The 18,142-nt window shown below is 39.4% G+C and overlaps 2 protein-coding genes across 4 annotated transcripts in view; one reads left to right on the forward strand and one right to left on the reverse strand.

Annotated features, from left to right (window-relative positions):
* The window catches only part of DDX42 (DEAD-box helicase 42), a 32,140-nt gene extending 31,784 nt beyond the window's left edge, over nucleotides 1-356 (reverse strand). For both annotated transcript variants that reach the window (XM_084863775.1, XM_084863774.1), the window contains exon 1: nucleotides 301-356. The gene's annotated coding sequence lies outside the window, so the exon portion shown is untranslated. The remainder of the gene's footprint in view (nucleotides 1-300) is intronic.
* CCDC47 (coiled-coil domain containing 47) lies at nucleotides 332-17,408 on the forward strand. 2 transcript variants are annotated; one of them, XM_084863782.1, is made up of 13 exons: nucleotides 332-587; nucleotides 6,001-6,269; nucleotides 6,733-6,840; nucleotides 7,752-7,926; nucleotides 9,273-9,394; nucleotides 9,596-9,661; nucleotides 10,094-10,195; nucleotides 10,384-10,494; nucleotides 11,700-11,785; nucleotides 13,048-13,106; nucleotides 13,881-13,990; nucleotides 14,192-14,359; nucleotides 15,427-17,408. In XM_084863782.1, the coding sequence occupies exons 2-13, from the start codon at nucleotides 6,006-6,008 to the stop codon at nucleotides 15,505-15,507; spliced, it is 1,452 nt and encodes a 483-aa protein (XP_084719908.1). In that variant the 5' UTR covers nucleotides 332-587; nucleotides 6,001-6,005; the 3' UTR covers nucleotides 15,508-17,408. The 2 variants fall into 2 exon arrangements, with proteins under 2 accessions (XP_084719908.1, XP_084719907.1); XM_084863781.1 differs by lacking the exon at nucleotides 332-587 and adding an exon at nucleotides 777-903.
* Nucleotides 17,409-18,142: the final 734 nt, after the last annotated feature.

Here is an 18,142-nt window from a genome sequence, read left to right on the forward strand (position 1 = left end):
GGCAATGACGAGGATCCGCCCGAAAATTCCAAGAAAAGGGGACTTGGGTGGAAACCGCATATACACAAAATTGTCGATGTCCCCTAAACGCTGGTCTTTTGCAAATACGACCCGGGCAACATTTCGCCGCGTGCCTCTGGCCGCGTGGTTCCACAGAGCATGGCCACCTTTAGCTTCCGGAGCACCACTTCAGGGTGACGACAACTAGACTGAATCCCAGCCGAGAGGGATGGGATTAGCGTGAGCAGTTCCGGCCCAGGGGCCGAGATTATGTAATTTTCCCAGCAGCCCTAACCTCACCTCCGCTGGGCGTAGGTGCGGGAGGTCTCGCGCGGTCCCGGAAGCTGCGTCCCGCCCCTTCGCCACGCGCAGGCGCGGACGGGCCGCACGCAGTCGACGTAACGGACGGCGGAGGCTACGTGAAGAGTGGGGCGGCGTGAGTGAGCTGCCGGCTCTGGCTGTGTCCTACAGGCACCAGGGGCACTGAAACCGCGGTGACCGCGCAGGCGGCGGCCAGGCCGAGAGGCCCGTGGGGGTAGAGGTAGCAGACGCAGGAGCTCTGAGCCGGTTTCTAGCTCCCGGTACAGGTAGGAAGCGGGCCATGGCGTGTTCGTCGGTGGGGCCCGGGCCAGTCCCAAGTGGTCACTTTTGAGTTGCGTGGCCTAGCTCGGTCCCATTTCCCACCAACCCCCTTAGTCAGGCCTGTGGTGACATGCGTCGGTCCCCGCCGCTCCTTCTCGCTTCTCCCGACTTTCTTAAACCAAACAAGCAAACTTAGCCCGCTCCAAGGCCCGTTTTCTGTTGGTCTTCCGGACTGGGGTGATTTTGAATGGTTTTGAGGAACTTCCCCACTGATCTGTGAGCAAATGCCAACCAGAAGGGCAAAGTTAGAGGAAGCTTACGGTATGTAGCAGGAAGAATGGGGTACGTGTTAGGATGAATTGATTCTCCATAGTGGGGAATAGAGCCTGGTGGTTTGACAGAAGCAACCACCCCTGACTAGTCTTCTCTGAAGGGTTCTAACACAAAACGCGTTTTCATTCAACGTGTGCGTGACTTCCAGAAGTTCCGTAGTCTGGCCACTGTCAAAGGCCTAATCCAAAATGTCAACAAGTAATGATTCTTCCACTTATTCTCCTCTGGTTTTGTAAGTTCAGATCCAGTGAGGCTGCCGAGTGAGCTTGCAGAAGCTAATCAAACCAGACTTGTTAGTGTTTGTGTTCCCTGCCCCCGGGAGTCTCATTCTGGCCTGGCAGAGAATTGTGCATTTTAGAAATGAATTGACAGGTGAAGCAGAGAGACTTCTGAGAGGGAAGGCCAAGGCACAAATGGCGTGGGTAATTTTAACCTAAATAACCTGGAAGGATTTATGTTACAGTGCTGAGTTATCGTAGAAATGCTTCTATGGTGTGAACATCCTAAGGGGAAATGCAGCTTGAAATGATCAGACCTTTTGGCAGGCAATTGACTGTGTCAGTATTAAGTTTTATTTGCTTCTACTTGAAAAAGTTTAAACCAGATCTGAAAAAGGAAACACTAAAAGTGAAGTTTTGAAATCTTAAAGGGTGTTCATAAGGCACAGGGGAAGGAAGTGATGGGACCTGATATTTATTAGGTACCTTCTCTGTGCCAGGCACAAGTCTGTGCCGCCCACACTACGGCCCTATGATGCAATGGTATCTCTTTTTGTAAGTGGGGAGCAGGAAATTTTAAGTAATTAACCCAAGATCATATGTTTGGCAAATGGTAGAGCTGACATGAAACCAAATCTACACCAAAGTGCTTGCTATTTTTCACATATCTTCTATTTTGACTATAATAATAGATTATTAAAGGAAGCTAGGGATGTTTGGAGACACATCACAAACTTTTTTGAGTTTAGTGTTGAGAAGACAGCTATATTTTCCTATAAAATGTTCCAAGATGCTAACTTCAAAGATCAGTTATTGGAAAGGATATACTGTGTGGTCTTTCTCAAATCACTTGTGTCTTTAAAAATTTATGAACTTTGTCCAGTTAAAGGGATATTTCATGAGCAGCCATGGATTGCGAAGTATTGGGCAATAACCTTTGATATTGAGCTAATTCTTTTAAGAATTTATGGTATTGTAAATATGAGATATAGAATATTCACTATTCCAGAGCATCTTGAAATAGTACTTACTCCCTTGTGCCACTTGCTCACCTCCATTAATACCAAACTCCCTGCATTCTTGCTTCCATCCTTACCACTTACCTGCAGTTGCCAAAAATGATCTCCTTATTAACGTTTGGAGCCCTAGTGGTTTTCGCTCAGTGGATAGAGTGTCAGCCTGTGGACCAAAGGGTCCTGGGTTCTTCAAGGGCATGTACCTTGGGTTCAGGCTCCTCCCTGGCCCGGGCCCTGGTTGGGGCTTGTGCAATCAATGTGTTTCTCTCACATCAATGTTTCTCTCTGTCTTACCCTCTCTCTGGAAAAAAAAAAAAATCGATGGAAAAATATTCTTGGGTGAGGGTTCCCCCCCTCCAAATTTTTTGGCTCATATCTTGAATTTTCTGCAGCCATTAAAAAAGCTCTGTTTCTTTAGAAATGTGCTTCTCCTTTGACTTCTATAATGCCACTTAAAAAAAAAAAAAAAAAATATATATATATATATATATATATATATATATATATTATTTATTTATTTATTTTTTAGTGATTTTAGAGAGGAAGCGAAAGAGATAGAAACATCAACGATTAGAAAGAATCACTAATTATGCTGAAACCGGTTTGGCTCAATGGATAGAGCGTTGGCTTGGGGACTGAAAGGTCCCGGGTTCAATTCCGGTCAAGGGCATGTACCTTGGTTGCGGGCATATCCCCAGTAGGGGGTGTGCAAGAGGCAGCTGATTGATGACTCTCTCTCATCGATGTTTCTAACTCTCTATCTCTCTCCCTTCCTCTCTGTACAAAATCAATAAAAATATATTTTTTTAAAAAGAATCATTAATTAACTGTCTCCTACATGCCCCACACTGGGGATCAAGCCCACAACGCAGGCTCGATCAAAAGTTAAGCAATTCCTGCAGAATAATATTAGAACTCTGGCTTTTACTTTTTCATAAAATGATTCTATGATATCTAAATAAATATACCTTCACTGAACATACTACCATGTCAGATATTAAGCCAAGAGAATAAAACATGACTTCCAAATAACTGTAAATTTGCACAAGAATTCAAATTTGCCCTGATCAGGAGTCAACTGTGACTTGGTTCATAGGTCAGTGGTCAACCACTGAGCCATGCTGGTCAGGCAGTGCTGATAAGTCTTAAATCTGTCAAATCTGGCCCTAACGGGTTTAGCTCAGTGGATAGAGCGTGGACTTTTGGTCTCAAGGGTCCCAGGTTTGATTCCAGTTTTGGGCACATCCCCAATAGGGGGTGGGCAGGAGGCAGCTGATCGATGTTTCTCTCATTGATGTTTCTAACTCTATCCTTCTCCCCTCTCTGTAAAAAGCAATAAAATACATATTTTAAAAAAAAATCTGTCAAATCTGTTTTCCTATTCATTTCCAATACCACTGCCAGTTCAATCGTGTGTGTTTTCTTTAAAAAATTTTTTTTTTTATTGATTTCAGAGGAAGGGAGAGGGAAAGAGAGATAAGAAACATCAATGATGAGAAAGAACGATCCATCAGCTGCCTCCTATGTGTCCCCCACTGGGGGTCAGATCCACAATCCGGGCATGTGCCCTTGCCCGGAATCAAACCTGGGACCCTTCAGTCCACAGGCCAATGCTCCATCCACTGAACCAAACCAGCTAGGGCTGTTTTTTTTCCTTATATAATTGTTTCAACCACTTAATCTTTCCTGCTTCAGGTGCCCTTTTCCAATTCACCCTGTGTATGAGCTGTCAAGAGTTGAATTGCAAATCTGATAGTGTCATTCTCCTACTTAAATCCTTTAGTTGATTCTAATTATCCAAACTTATTAGTGTGGTATTTAAGTAAAGATCATTATGATCTGGTCCCTGTTGGCCTTTCCAGCCTCATTTCTCCCTTGAATCGATAATCCCAGCATCATATCAAACTCCTACAATATGTTATTTTTAGCCTTTATGCTAAAGGAGTCTTCCATTTGCAGTGCCTCTTCTTGCATGCAGAAACCATGCTTTGAATTTTTTAAAGAACTTTTTCTTTTTATTACAAAAGCACAAAGGAAAATTAGAAAACATAAAAATAAGGCAAAATACCCATAATCCTACCATACAAAGTAATTATTATTTATGTGTAGATGTATATACATCCTTCCAAACTGTTTTGTTTACACATATTTGCTTTTAAATAATATGGATTCTAACTTCATTTGTAACAATTTTCAATGGACAGAAAGTAAATTTGCTTTTTGTATGTACCTATTGTTTAACCAAACAATTTCAAATTTTCTACTATCATACTATTAAGTAATACTATAACACATATCCTTGAAACTGAATTCTTGTGCAAATTTACAGTTATTTGGAAGTCATGTTTTACTCTCTTGGCTTAATATCTGACATGGTAGTATGTTCAGTGAAGGTATATTTATTTAGATATCTTAGAATCATTTTATGAAAAGCAATAAAAGCCAGAGTTCTTATATTATTCTGCAGGAATTGCTTAGCTTTTGATGGTTATTGAATCCTTATGTAGCAAAAGTTGCATTTTAGAAAAATGGCCATGATTTTTAGGGAGAGTTTAGACAAGGGAGACCATTTAGGAAAATACTGTGATTCTTTAGTAGGTGGTGATAGTTTAGATTATGGTGGCTTTGGGAATCAAATGAAATACCAGGATTTGGTGGCTGATTAGATTTCAAAGGGAAAAGAAAGTGAGAAATTAGATATCTTGCTTTTTTTCAACAAGTAAGATTGGGGAAATGAGGTTAATATTAATATAAAAATAGAGATATTCGGGTACCTGTTGATTTTAAGACAGTTGTAGAAGAGGGATCTGTAGACTGAGAGGTGGACTATTTTTGTACAGCCTGTGAACGAAGAGTGGTTTTTCTCATTTTAAAGGATTTTATCAATACAAACTTTTTATTTTGTGTTTCAGGTGCATAGCATAGTGGTTAGACAATCATATACTTTACGAAGTGGTCCCCCAATATTTCAGGTACCCACCTGGCCCCATATGTAGGTATTACAATACTAGAGGCCCAGTGCACGAATTCGTGCATGAGTGGGGTCCCTTGGTCTGGCTGGTGATCACCCAGTCCCAATTGAGGCTGATGGGGGCTGGCTGGCCAAGGAGGGACCATGGGAGAGTCCAGAGTGTGTCTGGCCCTCTCGTCCAGTCCCAATTACCAGACCCCAGCAGCAAGCAAACCTATTGGCTGGAGCGTCTGCCCCCTGGTGGTCAGTGTGTATCATTGCAACTGGTCAAGCGGTGGGCCAAAAGTTTGACCCATCAGTCAGACACTTATCATATTATGCTTTTATTATATAGGATTATTGACTATATTCCCTATGCTGTACTTTATATCACCATGACTATTTTTGTGACTACCAATTTGTAGTTCTTAATCCCTTCACTTTTTCCCTCAGGCCCAACTTCCAACCTCCCCTTATACCTCTCCCACCCCCACTCCCATCTCTGGCAACTAAGTCTGTTCTCAGAATCTAGGAGTCTGTTTCTATTTTGTTTGTTCATTTATTTTGCTCATGTATTATTTTCATTACCACCACCAACAGATAAGTAGTTAAATCTCTTATATCCCTCCCCAGTTCCTATAAAGTTTTTCAAAAAATGCTTACTGAATGCACAGTGTAAATGGAAACTAACCTAAAGATTTTACAGCTAATTAGTGACAATCCAGATGAAAACCTCGGCCTCTTTACCCCTACCTCGTTTTTTTGTGATGCTTTCTAAAATGAATAATATTAAGTAAGAGAAAAGTAGGAGCGTGTCATAGATATATCTTTTAATTGTTTCCAAATTTGATCAGTGTATAGAGTAGCAGTCCATTTAGGTTTTGTGTGTGTTTTTTTTAAGGTGCCATGAAAGTCTTCCTTGCTTTCTGTGTTGTCCTTTTGGTGTTCGGAAGTGTCTCTGAAGCTAAGTTTGATGATTTTGAGGATGAGGAAGACATAGTAGAATATGATGATAATGATTTTGCTGAATTTGAAGATGTCACAGAAGATTCTGTTACTGAATCTCCTCAACGGGTGATTACCACTGAAGATGATGAAGATGAGACCACTGTTGAGTTAGAAGGGCAGGATGAAAACCAAGAAGGAGATTTTGAAGATACCGATACCCAGGTGAGATTTTCTTAATGATTTTTTCAGGAAATTGAAAGGATGGGAACATTTTTAATTAGCACTTTTCCTAGACTTTAAAAGTAAGACCCAGATCTAGGGAGACTTTTACTCTCTGGTATCTCCATTTTTGTTTAGTAGGTGGAGTTCTTCTAAATGTTTTGTGGTGTTTTCTCACCTTTCACATTGATGGGAGGATAAATTGTCTTTCTCCTCTTTGGAAAGCCTGGGGTGGGGGGTTAGAAGTTATAGAGAATGGATTCTTTGTGTGGGCGGGAATTATATCATTTAGAACTCAGGGTTCTAAAGCATGGGGAGTCACTTGTTAAAAACATGCAATATCTCTGTGTTCTGTGCTTGTTGCTAACATGTTCTATTTTCCTCTACAATTGTTGCCTACAAAAAAAGAGATAAAGTTGCTGGCGACAATTGTAGGGAAAAACAGATTGCTGCCTCATTTTTGTAGGAGGGAGATACCGAGGGTGAGCCATATGATGATGAAGAATTTGAAGGTTATGAAGACAAACCAGATACTTCTTCTGGCAAAAATAAAGACCCAATAACAATTGTTGATGTAAGTATACAGGATTCTAAATTCCAAACTAACCAACAAAATATCTTACTGTTATTAATCCCAGAAATATAACTAGTGACATGTAGCTGGTGTTGATTTAATTGTAGCTATGAAAGAGTTTGACATCAATTCTTCTGATAGAACTCCACACCTATAGAAGCAATCCCTGTGTTTTTGTTCTAGTCCTCGTAGTTTTATTTATTAAGGAATGATGAAGATGATAGCCATTGGATTTATTTTGGGTTCGGACCAGAATCAAGTTTAATACAAAGGGCTTTCCATCCTTTGATCCCACTTGACTTCACATTTCCTTAAAGCAGGGGTCTTCAAACTATGGCCCGCGGGCCACATGCGGCCCGCATAGGAGTCTGATCCTGCCCGCCAGGTTTTTTGGGCAGTGAGCGCAGCCGAGGTGTTACAGTAGGAATTAGTAGTTCATATAGTCCGGCCCTCCAGCTCTCTGAGGGACCGTGATCTGGCCCCCACTTTAAAAAGTTTGAGGACCCCTGCCTTAAAGAGTCTTTTACAAAGCCAACCTGGAAAATCAAAATGGGCATGTTTTTCAAAGTATAATCATATTTAATGACAATTATCTAAAGTAGGGGTGTCGAACTCAATCAGAGAAGGGGCCAAAATCTAAAATCCAGCCTAAATCGTGGGCCGAATGGTTTACTGAACAGTCATAAATTGACAATGTCATAAACTGACAGCGGAGTGCAGTGATGACAGCGCGGTGCGGGCCACATTGCAAGGCCTGGCGGGCTGGATTTGGCCCGCGGGCCTTGTGTTTGACACATGTGATCTAAAGTATCCCTTCTGTTTATGGGTCTTCTCATTGTCCTTCATTCGATGAGTTAGAATCCATCCTTTAGCTTCAACTAACATTAAATGGAATAATTGTTTTTCTTTAGGTTCCTGCACACCTCCAAAACAGTTGGGAGAGTTATTATCTAGAAATTTTGATGGTGACTGGTCTGCTCGCCTACATCATGAACTATATCATCGGGAAGAATAAAAACAGTCGCCTTGCTCAGGCCTGGTTTAACTCTCATAGAGAGCTTTTGGAGAGTAACTTTACCTTAGTAGGTAAGCTAGGCTAATAGAAGACCTGCTGTGGGCTTGGAAAACATCTAATAAGAACTGTTTATTCCCCTCAGTATAAGTACCTAACTGCCCTCAGGGAATGCTGAAGAGGGTGCTTTTTTATTTTCTTTCCAGGGATCCCATTTTTGTTAGGTTTTATATGCTGAATAATTTGTATTTATGAAATGATTTTCTCATCTGCCATTAACATTTGCTGAAGAACAATTGTTTCAAAACATTTGGACAAGAGTCTGGCTGAAAGCGAGGAAATTTAACATTTAAAGTAGCTTGATAAATACTTTCAGTTCATCCTTTAGAAATTAGAATACCCTTGGGTTCTGGGCACTTGAGTTTTGGGTCCACTGCAGAGGGGTGTACACGGAAGTAATTAGAGAAGCCCCTGCAGTTGTATAGTGTAAGGAGTAAGGTGGACTTGCACTTTCAGCCTCTGTTTGGCATTTAAACACTTTGTTTCCCTTTAATAGTAAGCATGTATGCATCTGCTCTGCTCTTTAGTAGACTGTTTATGTTAGCTACTTTGCATATATTGTTTCTTATTTAAACTGTAACAATACTGTCAGTTGGAAAGGTTCTTTTTTCCTAAAGAGGGGACTGAAATCCAGAAATGCTATTTTCTTGCAACCATGATATATTACACCTAGTCTACATGCTTTCAAATTCCATGCTCTCTCTGCTGTACCATATTATTTCAGAGTACTTATTCATCTGGACATTAGGAAAATAATAAGCCGCCTTTAATGCCTTCCACTTCCTCTCATGTTTTCATTTTGGTGTGTTAGTCTTGCTTTACCTTGTGAGGTTCAGCACTTCCTTTCATACACTTAATTAAATGAAATGAGAAAATGGTTGGAATTTTAGCTTTTTCTAGATCTAAAATACAGCTCTTTATACCACTATTATCATTTTGCTGTTGAAAAAGTAAACTTGGTCAAAGTTAACTCAGACATGGTGAGGGAGTGTTAAATAGTTTGTAGTTATGGTATTTTTTTTTATTCATTACATTGGGAGTATTTTTAACTTTGGGAGGAAACATTTAAACTGATTTTGCTCCATTTTTTTAACTGCTCTCAAGAAACTTGCAAGCTAACTGTCTTAACTAGCAAGTACTAGTAATGCTAGCGTATGATTTTTTTTAAGGAGACAATAAGAGTTTTAAAAGTAAAAGGAACAATGCCCATCTGTTGTCATCCATGTTCAAAAGAGAGTTCTCTTCGATCTCCAAGTATTGCCACCCTAAAACTGTAATCATTATGGGGTGAAGGTGGAGGAAGGAGTGTTGATTAGGCCTCACCGCTTTCAGGGAATCACCTTAAGTGGTTTACTCCTAGGGGATGATGGGACAAACAAAGAAGCCACGAGTACCGGAAAGCTGAACCAGGAGAATGAGCATATCTACAACCTGTGGTGTTCTGGTCGAGTGTGCTGTGAGGGGATGCTTATCCAGCTCAGGGTAAGTAGGGAATTTCTGGTGCAATGTATATGTCTTCCTTTTGTTTTTTTTTCCAAATCCTCTAAGTTTAGTGTCTTCAAGAAGGTCTAAAAGTCATCTACTACTAACTAGCAAATGCCAAGTATATTTGAAATATCTGATCCCATCTCCAGGGTCTCTCTGTAACTGGAGATTACAACTGTTCTCTTTTTATTTTTCCAGTTCCTCAAGAGACAGGACTTACTGAACGTCCTGGCCCGTATGATGAGGCCAGCAAGTGATCAAGTGGTATGTATTCTTCTTGCTGTTTTTCACTATACAGATTGAATTCTTAATTTCTTAGAGTTTATTCCATTCATTGTTTAGATTCTATTTGGAGTTATTGACAACTAATGTACTTTGTCAAAAAATGGGCCCTTCTCTATTTGCACAGACCATTGTCCACTTAGCTGCTGGGGTTGAGGTGCATGTGATTAAGTCAGTTTACCTGGATAATGTCTCTTTTGATTAATAGCAAAGTCAGCTGATTAGGGACCTTCTGCTACATAACAGCGTCATGGGAGTGATATCCCACCATTTCACAAGTCCTGCTCACATTCAAGGGGAGGATGTACCTATACACCAGGGGAATTTTCAGGGCCATCTTAGAAATAGGCCTGTCACAGAACCTAACATGTGAGTTTTGTTGTTGTTTTTCTCGTGTGTGTGTTTTTTAAATAGCAAATAAAAGTAACCATGAATGATGAAGACATGGATACCTATGTGTTTGCTATTGGTACTCGGAAAGCCCTGGTACGACTGCAGAAAGAGATGCAGGATCTGGTACGTTGACTATTCCAACTCAAATATACATAGAAACTGTGCCTAATTATTACATAGATGTTCACCTTCAAAGCATAGCATAATTAACCATTTTGAAATAGGTTAATTTCAAATTACATATTCTCTTGAGAAGAAAATGTCTGCATAATAAAATGTCACATCTTACTTTCAATTTCTTCTTCCTCTAGAGTGAGTTTTGTAGTGACAAACCTAAGTCTGGAGCAAAGTATGGACTGCCAGACTCCTTGGCCATCCTGTCAGAGATGGGAGAAGTCACAGAGGGAATGATGGATACCAAGGTAAGTGAAATAGAAGGGATATATTTGCAGATATTGGCATTTACAAGGTACTCTCCCTAAAAGTCATGCTGTATGAGTTCATCATTTAAGACAGTGTATTGATTATGTATTCCTTTCCCCAAAATATTCTAATTCTTCTATAAGCAATAGATTAACTTGTCAAAAAAAATGTTTAGTGAAGAAGTTCTCTCTAAATCAAGAGCAAATTGTTCCTAGGATTGCTGATGATTTTCAGATTTTTTAGAAATGACTACAACTTTAATCTATCACCATGTCATTTAGTCCGTTATTTTACTTTCAATTAGTGTAAGAGAAGAGGGATGTATAGAGAGCCATTTTTTTTCCTATTGGTTGTATAATGGTAACAGCACATCTTAATATCATAAAAATGTAGGCTAGCTCAAAGACATTTATAAATGTAAGTTCAAGGTGATATGTTCATGTAGAATCTCTTGAAATTATTTTAGATTTTATCTCCACATTTTTATTCTTATTTAGAACATTACTTTGAGACATATTTTCAGCTGCTCAATAAGAATACTTAAGCATTGGTGTTACTAAAGAAAAGGAACTAGTTTCATTAAAGAGAAATTCCTTATCTTATTTAAATTTAATTTTTTAAAAGCTTTAGCCTTGCCCTAGCTGGTCTGGCTTAGTGGGATGAGCATCAGCCTGTGGACTGAATGGTCCAGTTTGACTCCAGTCAAGGGCACATGCCTTGGTTTTAGGCTCCATCTGTGGTTAGGGTGTTTGCTGGAAGCAGACAATCTATGTGTCTCTCTCACATCGATGTTTCTCTGTCTTCCCCCCCTCCCTTCCATTCTAAGAAAAATAAAATAATTTTTTTAAAAAGCTTTAGCCTTAATGACATTGTACAATAATAAGGAGGACTGACGAGTAAATATCTTTTTAAAATATATATATATATATTTAATTGATTTCAGAGAGAAAGGGAGAGGGAGAGATAGAAACACCAATGATGAGAGAGAATCATTGATCAGCTGCCTCCTGCATGCCCCCTACTGGGGGTCCAGCCCGCAACCCAGGTATGTGTTCTTGGCCAGAATTGAACCTGGGACCCCTCAGTCCGCAGGCCAATGCTCTACCCACTGAGCCAAACCAGCCAGGGCAAGAGTAAATACCTTTATGAAAAAAGGGAAGTACATTAAACCCTACTTTAAATATAATAATTTTCTCTATTTCAGATGGTCCACTTTCTTACACACTACGCTGACAAGATTGAATCTGTTCATTTTTCAGACCAGTTCTCGGGTCCAAAAATTATGCAAGAGTACGTATGAAATAAAAATAGTGAATATGATTTTCTTCATTAGCTTTCTGTGTTAAAACACCTGCAAGATGCTTCAATTTCCTTTGCCATATGAGTGAGGGAAGTTCATGACTCCCAAGGTTCCTTCTGCTTTGACTGCATGCATCAGGAAGGTGGTTGGAAACCTATGGGAGATTAACAAGCCTCCCGGTTTGCATGTGTCGCTGCACGTGTGCACCATGCACTCAGTGACGTGGAAGAGAATCTTACAAAATGGCTCATAAGAGAATGCAATTTCTAATCTCTGTCCTTCATAGTCTATGTCCTTCCCCCCCCCCCCCCTTTTTAAATTTGATATGAATTTATAATGTTTGATTGCAAATCTGGCCTTTTCTGGCTTCTGACTTTGTATAGTGGATGCTTATATTTTTTCCGAGTGTAGGTATTATCAAACATGTTCAATACCCAAAGTAATACTTATAGTAATGTATTTCAAATGTACATATTCGGGGCTTGAATTTGTTGTTTGAATTCCGATTTGTTGTTGTATGTTCCCATTTCAGGAGAACATACTTATTTGAGTTCACCCTTGGTGTAGAAATGGTTCTGGCCTAAATTTTTGATTAAGGGCTACTCTCTCATAGGCTGTGGAATTGAGTACAATTAAAAGCCATTCTGGATTTTCATTGTGTGTCAGAATTACTCCGGTCCTTCTGCCTTTAGATGGTGTTGCATCATCCTTGCCCTGCTTAACTCAATATCAACACCATGGGCAAAGTACCACATTATGGTAACTGGAGCCTTTTGGGGTGGGGGAGAAACGAGTTGATAGTCAAAGATTACAAGGGAATCTTTGGTGAATCGGAACTAAATTATATGTGCTATAGTTGATTACTTCTAAATTTATTCTAAGCCTGGCTCAAAAATAAGATACTTCATTATAGGAAGGAAGATAAAATAGGAGTTGGAAATAGAACATAGAAACTCATCAAAATAAGCAGAAATGTTATTTAAAATATGGGCCTCTTACTTAAATATAGGCTTATTTCTGGTTCCCCAGGTGAGATGGAATATATCTTGGAGTGAAGTATTCAAGTAGAAAGGTCACTTGGGAATGCATTCATCAGATAGGCAAGTGGGTCAGGCTCTAAGATTTTATTTGACTTGGGGATGCCAAGCCAGATACTGTGCTGACTAACTGTAGGTGTCTGTCCATCTAAGTGACCTGGGTAATTTACATGCAGAGAGAATATCCTCCTAAATAGCCCTTTCTTCCATGGCAGGGAAGGTCAGCCTCTGAAGCTACCTGAAACTAAGAGGACTCTACTGTTTACATTTAATGGTACGTATTACATGTCCTGCTGGGTTCTTTGTTTTCCAAGAGATGATCTTAAGGAGAGTATTGTTCCCTCCTAAGTGACAGCTATAAAAAAATATATTAACCCTACCTGGTTTGGCTCAGTGGATTGAGCGTCAGCCTGCGGACTGAAGGGTCCCAGGTTTGGGTACCTGCCTGAGTTGTGGGCTTGATGCCCAGTGGGGGGCATGCAGGAGGCAGTCAATCAACGATTCTCTCTCATCAATGTTTCTCTCTCCCTACTTCTCTGAAATCAATAAAAATACATTAAAAAACAAACTATATTAAAACAAACCCCATGCCTGCTTATTGCTGTTGTTTTTCTTCAATAAGAGATCCTTGTATTTACTATATATTTTTTAAGCGTTTCCTTTTTTTAAAAATATTTTTATTGATTTTTTTTTACAGAGAGGAAGGGAGAGGGATAGAGAGCTAGAAACATCGATGAGAGAGAGACATCGACCAGTTGCCTTTTCCACACCTCCTCCCTACTGGGGATGTGCCTGCAACCAAGGTCATGCCCTTGACTGGAATCGAACCTGGGACCTTTCAATCCCCAGGCCAACGCTCTATCCACTGAGCCAAACCGGTTTCGGCAGGTTCTTGTATATATTTTAATTTTTTATTTTCTGTTGCATTTTAGCTGCCTAAGAAACATGAAGAAAAGAGTTTATTAATAAAAAATAAAAAGAGTGGGAGTTGGTGACTCAAAGTATTAGTCCTCTGTTAACTCAGTGGGAAAATGGCTTTGTTTTTCAGTGCCTGGTTTAGGTAACACTTACCCAAAGGATATGGAGGCTTTGCTACCCCTGATGAACATGGTGATTTACTCTATTGACAAAGCCAAAAAGTTCCGACTCAACAGAGAAGTAAGACTTCAGCCTTATAAGTTGGCACTTGTTATTTTTTTCTTCTGGGGGAATCATCTATCCAGGATTTCAGTGATTGTATCTTTGCTACTTTACTTGAAATTGCTAAATGGGATTAGTTTTATGAAAGAATACTAAATGGGCTTTTGCTTCTATTGGATTAAAATGAATTTCTTATGAAACTCTGTTTCTTGGGGAAAGGGCAAACAAAAAGCAGATAAGAACCGAGCTAGAGTGGAAGAGAAATTCTTGAAGCTGACACATGTGCAAAGACAGGAAGCTGCTCAGTCTCGGCGTGAGGAGAAGAAAAGAGCAGAGAAGGAGCGGATCATGAATGAGGAAGATCCTGAGAAACAGCGCAGACTCGAGGTAAAAATGACATAATCCGCCCTAACCAGTTTGGCTCAGTGGATAGAACACCAGCCTGCAGATTCAAGGGTCCCAGGTTTGATTCCGGTCAAGGGCATGTACCTTGGTTGCGGGCACATCCCCAATAGGGATAGGAGGCAGCTGTTCAATGTTTCTCTCTCATAGATGTTTCTATCTATCTATCCCTCACACTTCCTCTGTAGAAAATCAATGAAATATATTTAAAAAAATATATCGCAGTCTTTCAAAGAATGTGTCTTTTTGTATTTGTGCTTTTTTTTTTTTTCTTTCCCGAGGAAAAGAATCCTGGGCAAGAAAGAAAGATAGGCTGCTAATAAGTTGTACCAATTTATACTTTTTTTTTTTTACTAGTATATGATATGAGAGCTCCTCTTTATTCATATCTTTATGACTAGTTCTCAGTTTTTAAATTTTTATTTTAAAATTATTTGTATATTTTTTAATCCTCATCTCAGGATATGTTTTTACTGATTTTAAAGAGAGAGAGAGGGAGAGAGAGATATTAATCAGGTGCCTTTGGTATGTGCCCCAACCAGATCAAACCCAAGTTGGATCATCTTCCTGATAATACTAAATTGAATACTAAATGGGCCAGGGTTGCAGATTCAGTCCCAGTCAGGGCACATATAGGAATCAACCAATGAATGCATAAATTAGTAGAAAGAGCAAATTGCTGTTTCTCTCTCTCTCTCAAATCAATTTTAAAAGATCTTATGCTTTTCTGAAGTACAAATTTTTGGTAAATTTATATAATTGTTAGGTTGAAAATTGACCTAGTGTTTCCTGGGTATAGGAAAAATCAGACCAGACTTAACAAAGCCAACTTACAGTATTTAGCTTCTGATTTGAGATGGTAGTTACCTTTGCTTCATTTCAGGTTAATTTTTGTTAACCAATGTAGATATTAGCACTTTTTATAATTATCTTCTGGAATGTTATTTATGGTGTAAGTCTAGGTTTTTGAGTAATATAGGCAGTATTCTAGTTTTGATTTTTAGAAAATCTGTGCTTCGAGCTTAGTTTGGATTATTTCTGTCTGTCTCTAGGAAGCTGCCTTGAGACGTGAGCAAAAGAAACTGGAAAAGAAGCAAATGAAAATGAAACAAATCAAGGTGAAAGCCATGTAAAGCCATCCCAGGGATCTGAGTCCTGATGCCACCTATAAGCTCTGAATTCACAGGAGACATAAAAAATACCAGGCTATTCTCATCTGAAAGCTCAAACACTCCAAGTGACTGACATTCTTATTTCATCATCTGTTCTGTTTTTGGTTTGGAGTTTTACAGAAGTTAGAAATACATTGGAAGGACTGTTTCAGTAATTTTCTTCCAGATAATGACATTATTTTGATTATTTTACAAAAGGAATGATAAATGAACTCTGTAGTTTTAAAATTCTTTTAAAATTATAACATGAATCATCAGTGCTTTTAGTGCTATTATAATTTGAAGAAATATCATGAGTTTATAGATAAACAATTAGATTGTTGGTTTTTGTTTAAACTGGACAGTTGAAATGGCTATAAAGAATGACCCTAAACCAAGATTCCACAAATAACAATAAACACTGCTTGTTTTCTTCTGTGTCTACATCAAACTTGTAAAAAAATAAAACTTAGAACACTATCTGTGGTGTTGAAATTTCAGGGACTCAAAACAGTGTAGTTCACTGTATGTTTTGTAGGTAGAGAGGGTGCTGATGACAGTATTATAGCATATCTGTAGATGTTAGGGTACTGACATGTACTGGAAAACTCTACAGATAGGTAGTACAGGAGCAGTTTTCTCCTTACGTGATACCATAAGCTAATGACATTGTGAATGCTGTGTTTTAAATGGTTGTAGGTTTTCTTGAGTTAAATGCATGAAAAGTTACCTGCTTCACCTAGAGCAGATCAGTGGTCTGTGTGAAGTCGCAGATGTTTTCCTTCTTGGTTGCCTCACCTTATTGGATGTTCATGGAGAAGTTCTCTGTGCTGTGGCTGTGTCCCTTTGCTTCTCCTGCTTTTATCTCTTCCACAGCTGAGGCTGGTATATTCTTTCAGAGAAATAGCCATGAATATGTATAAATACACTTTTAAAAATTAGCTTTCCCAATTGATTGAGAGTTCTGCCTCATGAGCATGGGTGGGGAACCTTTTTTTCTGCCAAGGGCCATTTGGATATTTATAACATTCTCGGGCCATACAAAATTATCATGTTGCCCTAGCTAGTTTGGCTCAGTGGATAGAGCATTGGCCTGTGTACTGAAGGGTCCCAGGTTCGATTTCAGTCAGAGACACATGCCTGAGTTGTGGGCTCGATTTCCAGTAGGGGTTGTGTGCAGGAAGTAGCTGATCAATGCTTCTCATCATTGATGTTTCTATCCCTCTCCCTCTCTAAAATAAATAAAAATACATATTTTTAAAAATTTATCATGCTGTATTCGGTCAGACATTTAATTAACTCATCCCTAATGCCTGGCAGGGCCAGACCAAATGATTTCATGGGCCTTATACAACCCTCGGGCCAGACGATCCCCACCCCTGCTCTGAGAAAGGAACTCGGGGGAGAGGCCCATTCATCTGCACGAGCATTTAGCTTGTTCAGATTTCTGCATTTTATAAATGCTTCCTAGTAAGAAAGCATTTTTTTTTAAGTTACTGCTTTACCAGGTAATTTTTGCTGGGGATGGGAAAGGGTTGGGTTTTTGGTGGGAGAGGGGTGGGCGGGTATTTTGTTGCTGATGCTTTATGTGGAGGTGTGTTCTGAGGCAATAAGTTGCTGTGGAAACAGAATGTGCTGCTGCCTTTGAAACTGCATGGAAACTTTTCACATGGGTTTTTCTCTTAGTTAATGCAGAAATGCGTCAGCTGGGGGGGTGCAAATGTAATTTTTTAAAACAGTTTGTGAAATTAAGTTATTAAAATAACAAAACAATACTATATAATCAAGAATTAGCCTTGTTTTACAAACCTTTAAAATACATTTTAGAAATCAAAATTGATATGCTTAGCTATCTTTAATAAAAGCTTTCTTAAAGTCCCACACATTTGGGCCATGGCAGCTAATTTTGTAATTTAAGCATTCATATGAATGGTAATCTATGGACATATATTAAACTCATTGACAAAAATTTCCGAGTGCCGCCTTTACTTTTCTTGGGTTTCTCTCCAACAGTATAAGCCCATAGGAATGTTTTTTCTGTTCAATAAAAATCACTTAAATGCTTTTCCTTTGAAAGACTTGGCCTTGACAACAATCCCTTAATTGTTGCCAGTTTTTAAAATATTTCTGTTTTTAGAGCTCCATCTGTTATTGATAGGCTTCTCCCTGAAGTCGTCCCCCTCTTGAGTTAGAGGACACGGTATCTTCTAGGAATCAGGACAGAGAGAAGTGAATGTCGTTAACTGTCACACATTGGAAAACCACTAAGCTCTCCAACATTGTCTATACTGCCTGGGCACTTAGCAACGCTGAAACAAATGCTGGACTGGGAAATAAAACCTGGGTTTTAGTGCCAACAAAATCAGTAACAAATCCTTTGACTTAGGGCAGTGGTCTGCAAACTCATTAATCAACAGAATCAAATATCAACAGTACGACGATTGAAATTTCTTTTGAGAGTCAAATTTTCTAAACTTAAACTTCTTCTAATGCCATTTCAAAATAGACTCGCCCAGGCTGTTGTATTTTGTGGACGAGCCACACTCAAGGGGCCAAAGAGCCGAATGTGACTTGCGAGCTGCAGTTTGCCGACCACTGACAGGGCAAGTCCTTAACC

The sequence above is a fragment of the Pipistrellus hanaki genome (genome assembly GCF_964339955.1).
Source record: "Pipistrellus hanaki genome assembly, chromosome: 16".
Classification (NCBI taxonomy): domain Eukaryota; kingdom Metazoa; phylum Chordata; class Mammalia; order Chiroptera; family Vespertilionidae; genus Pipistrellus; species Pipistrellus hanaki.

Coding starts and splice junctions, on each gene's coding strand:
- CCDC47 (XM_084863781.1), top strand. CDS start 867: ATGCCAACCAGAAGGGCAAAGTTAGAGGAAGCTTACG. Junction 9,662..10,093: donor GGCCAGCAAGTGATCAAGTG/GTATGTATTCTT, acceptor TTTTTTAAATAG/CAAATAAAAGTAACCATGAA. Junction 13,107..13,880: donor TCTACTGTTTACATTTAATG/GTACGTATTACA, acceptor TTTGTTTTTCAG/TGCCTGGTTTAGGTAACACT.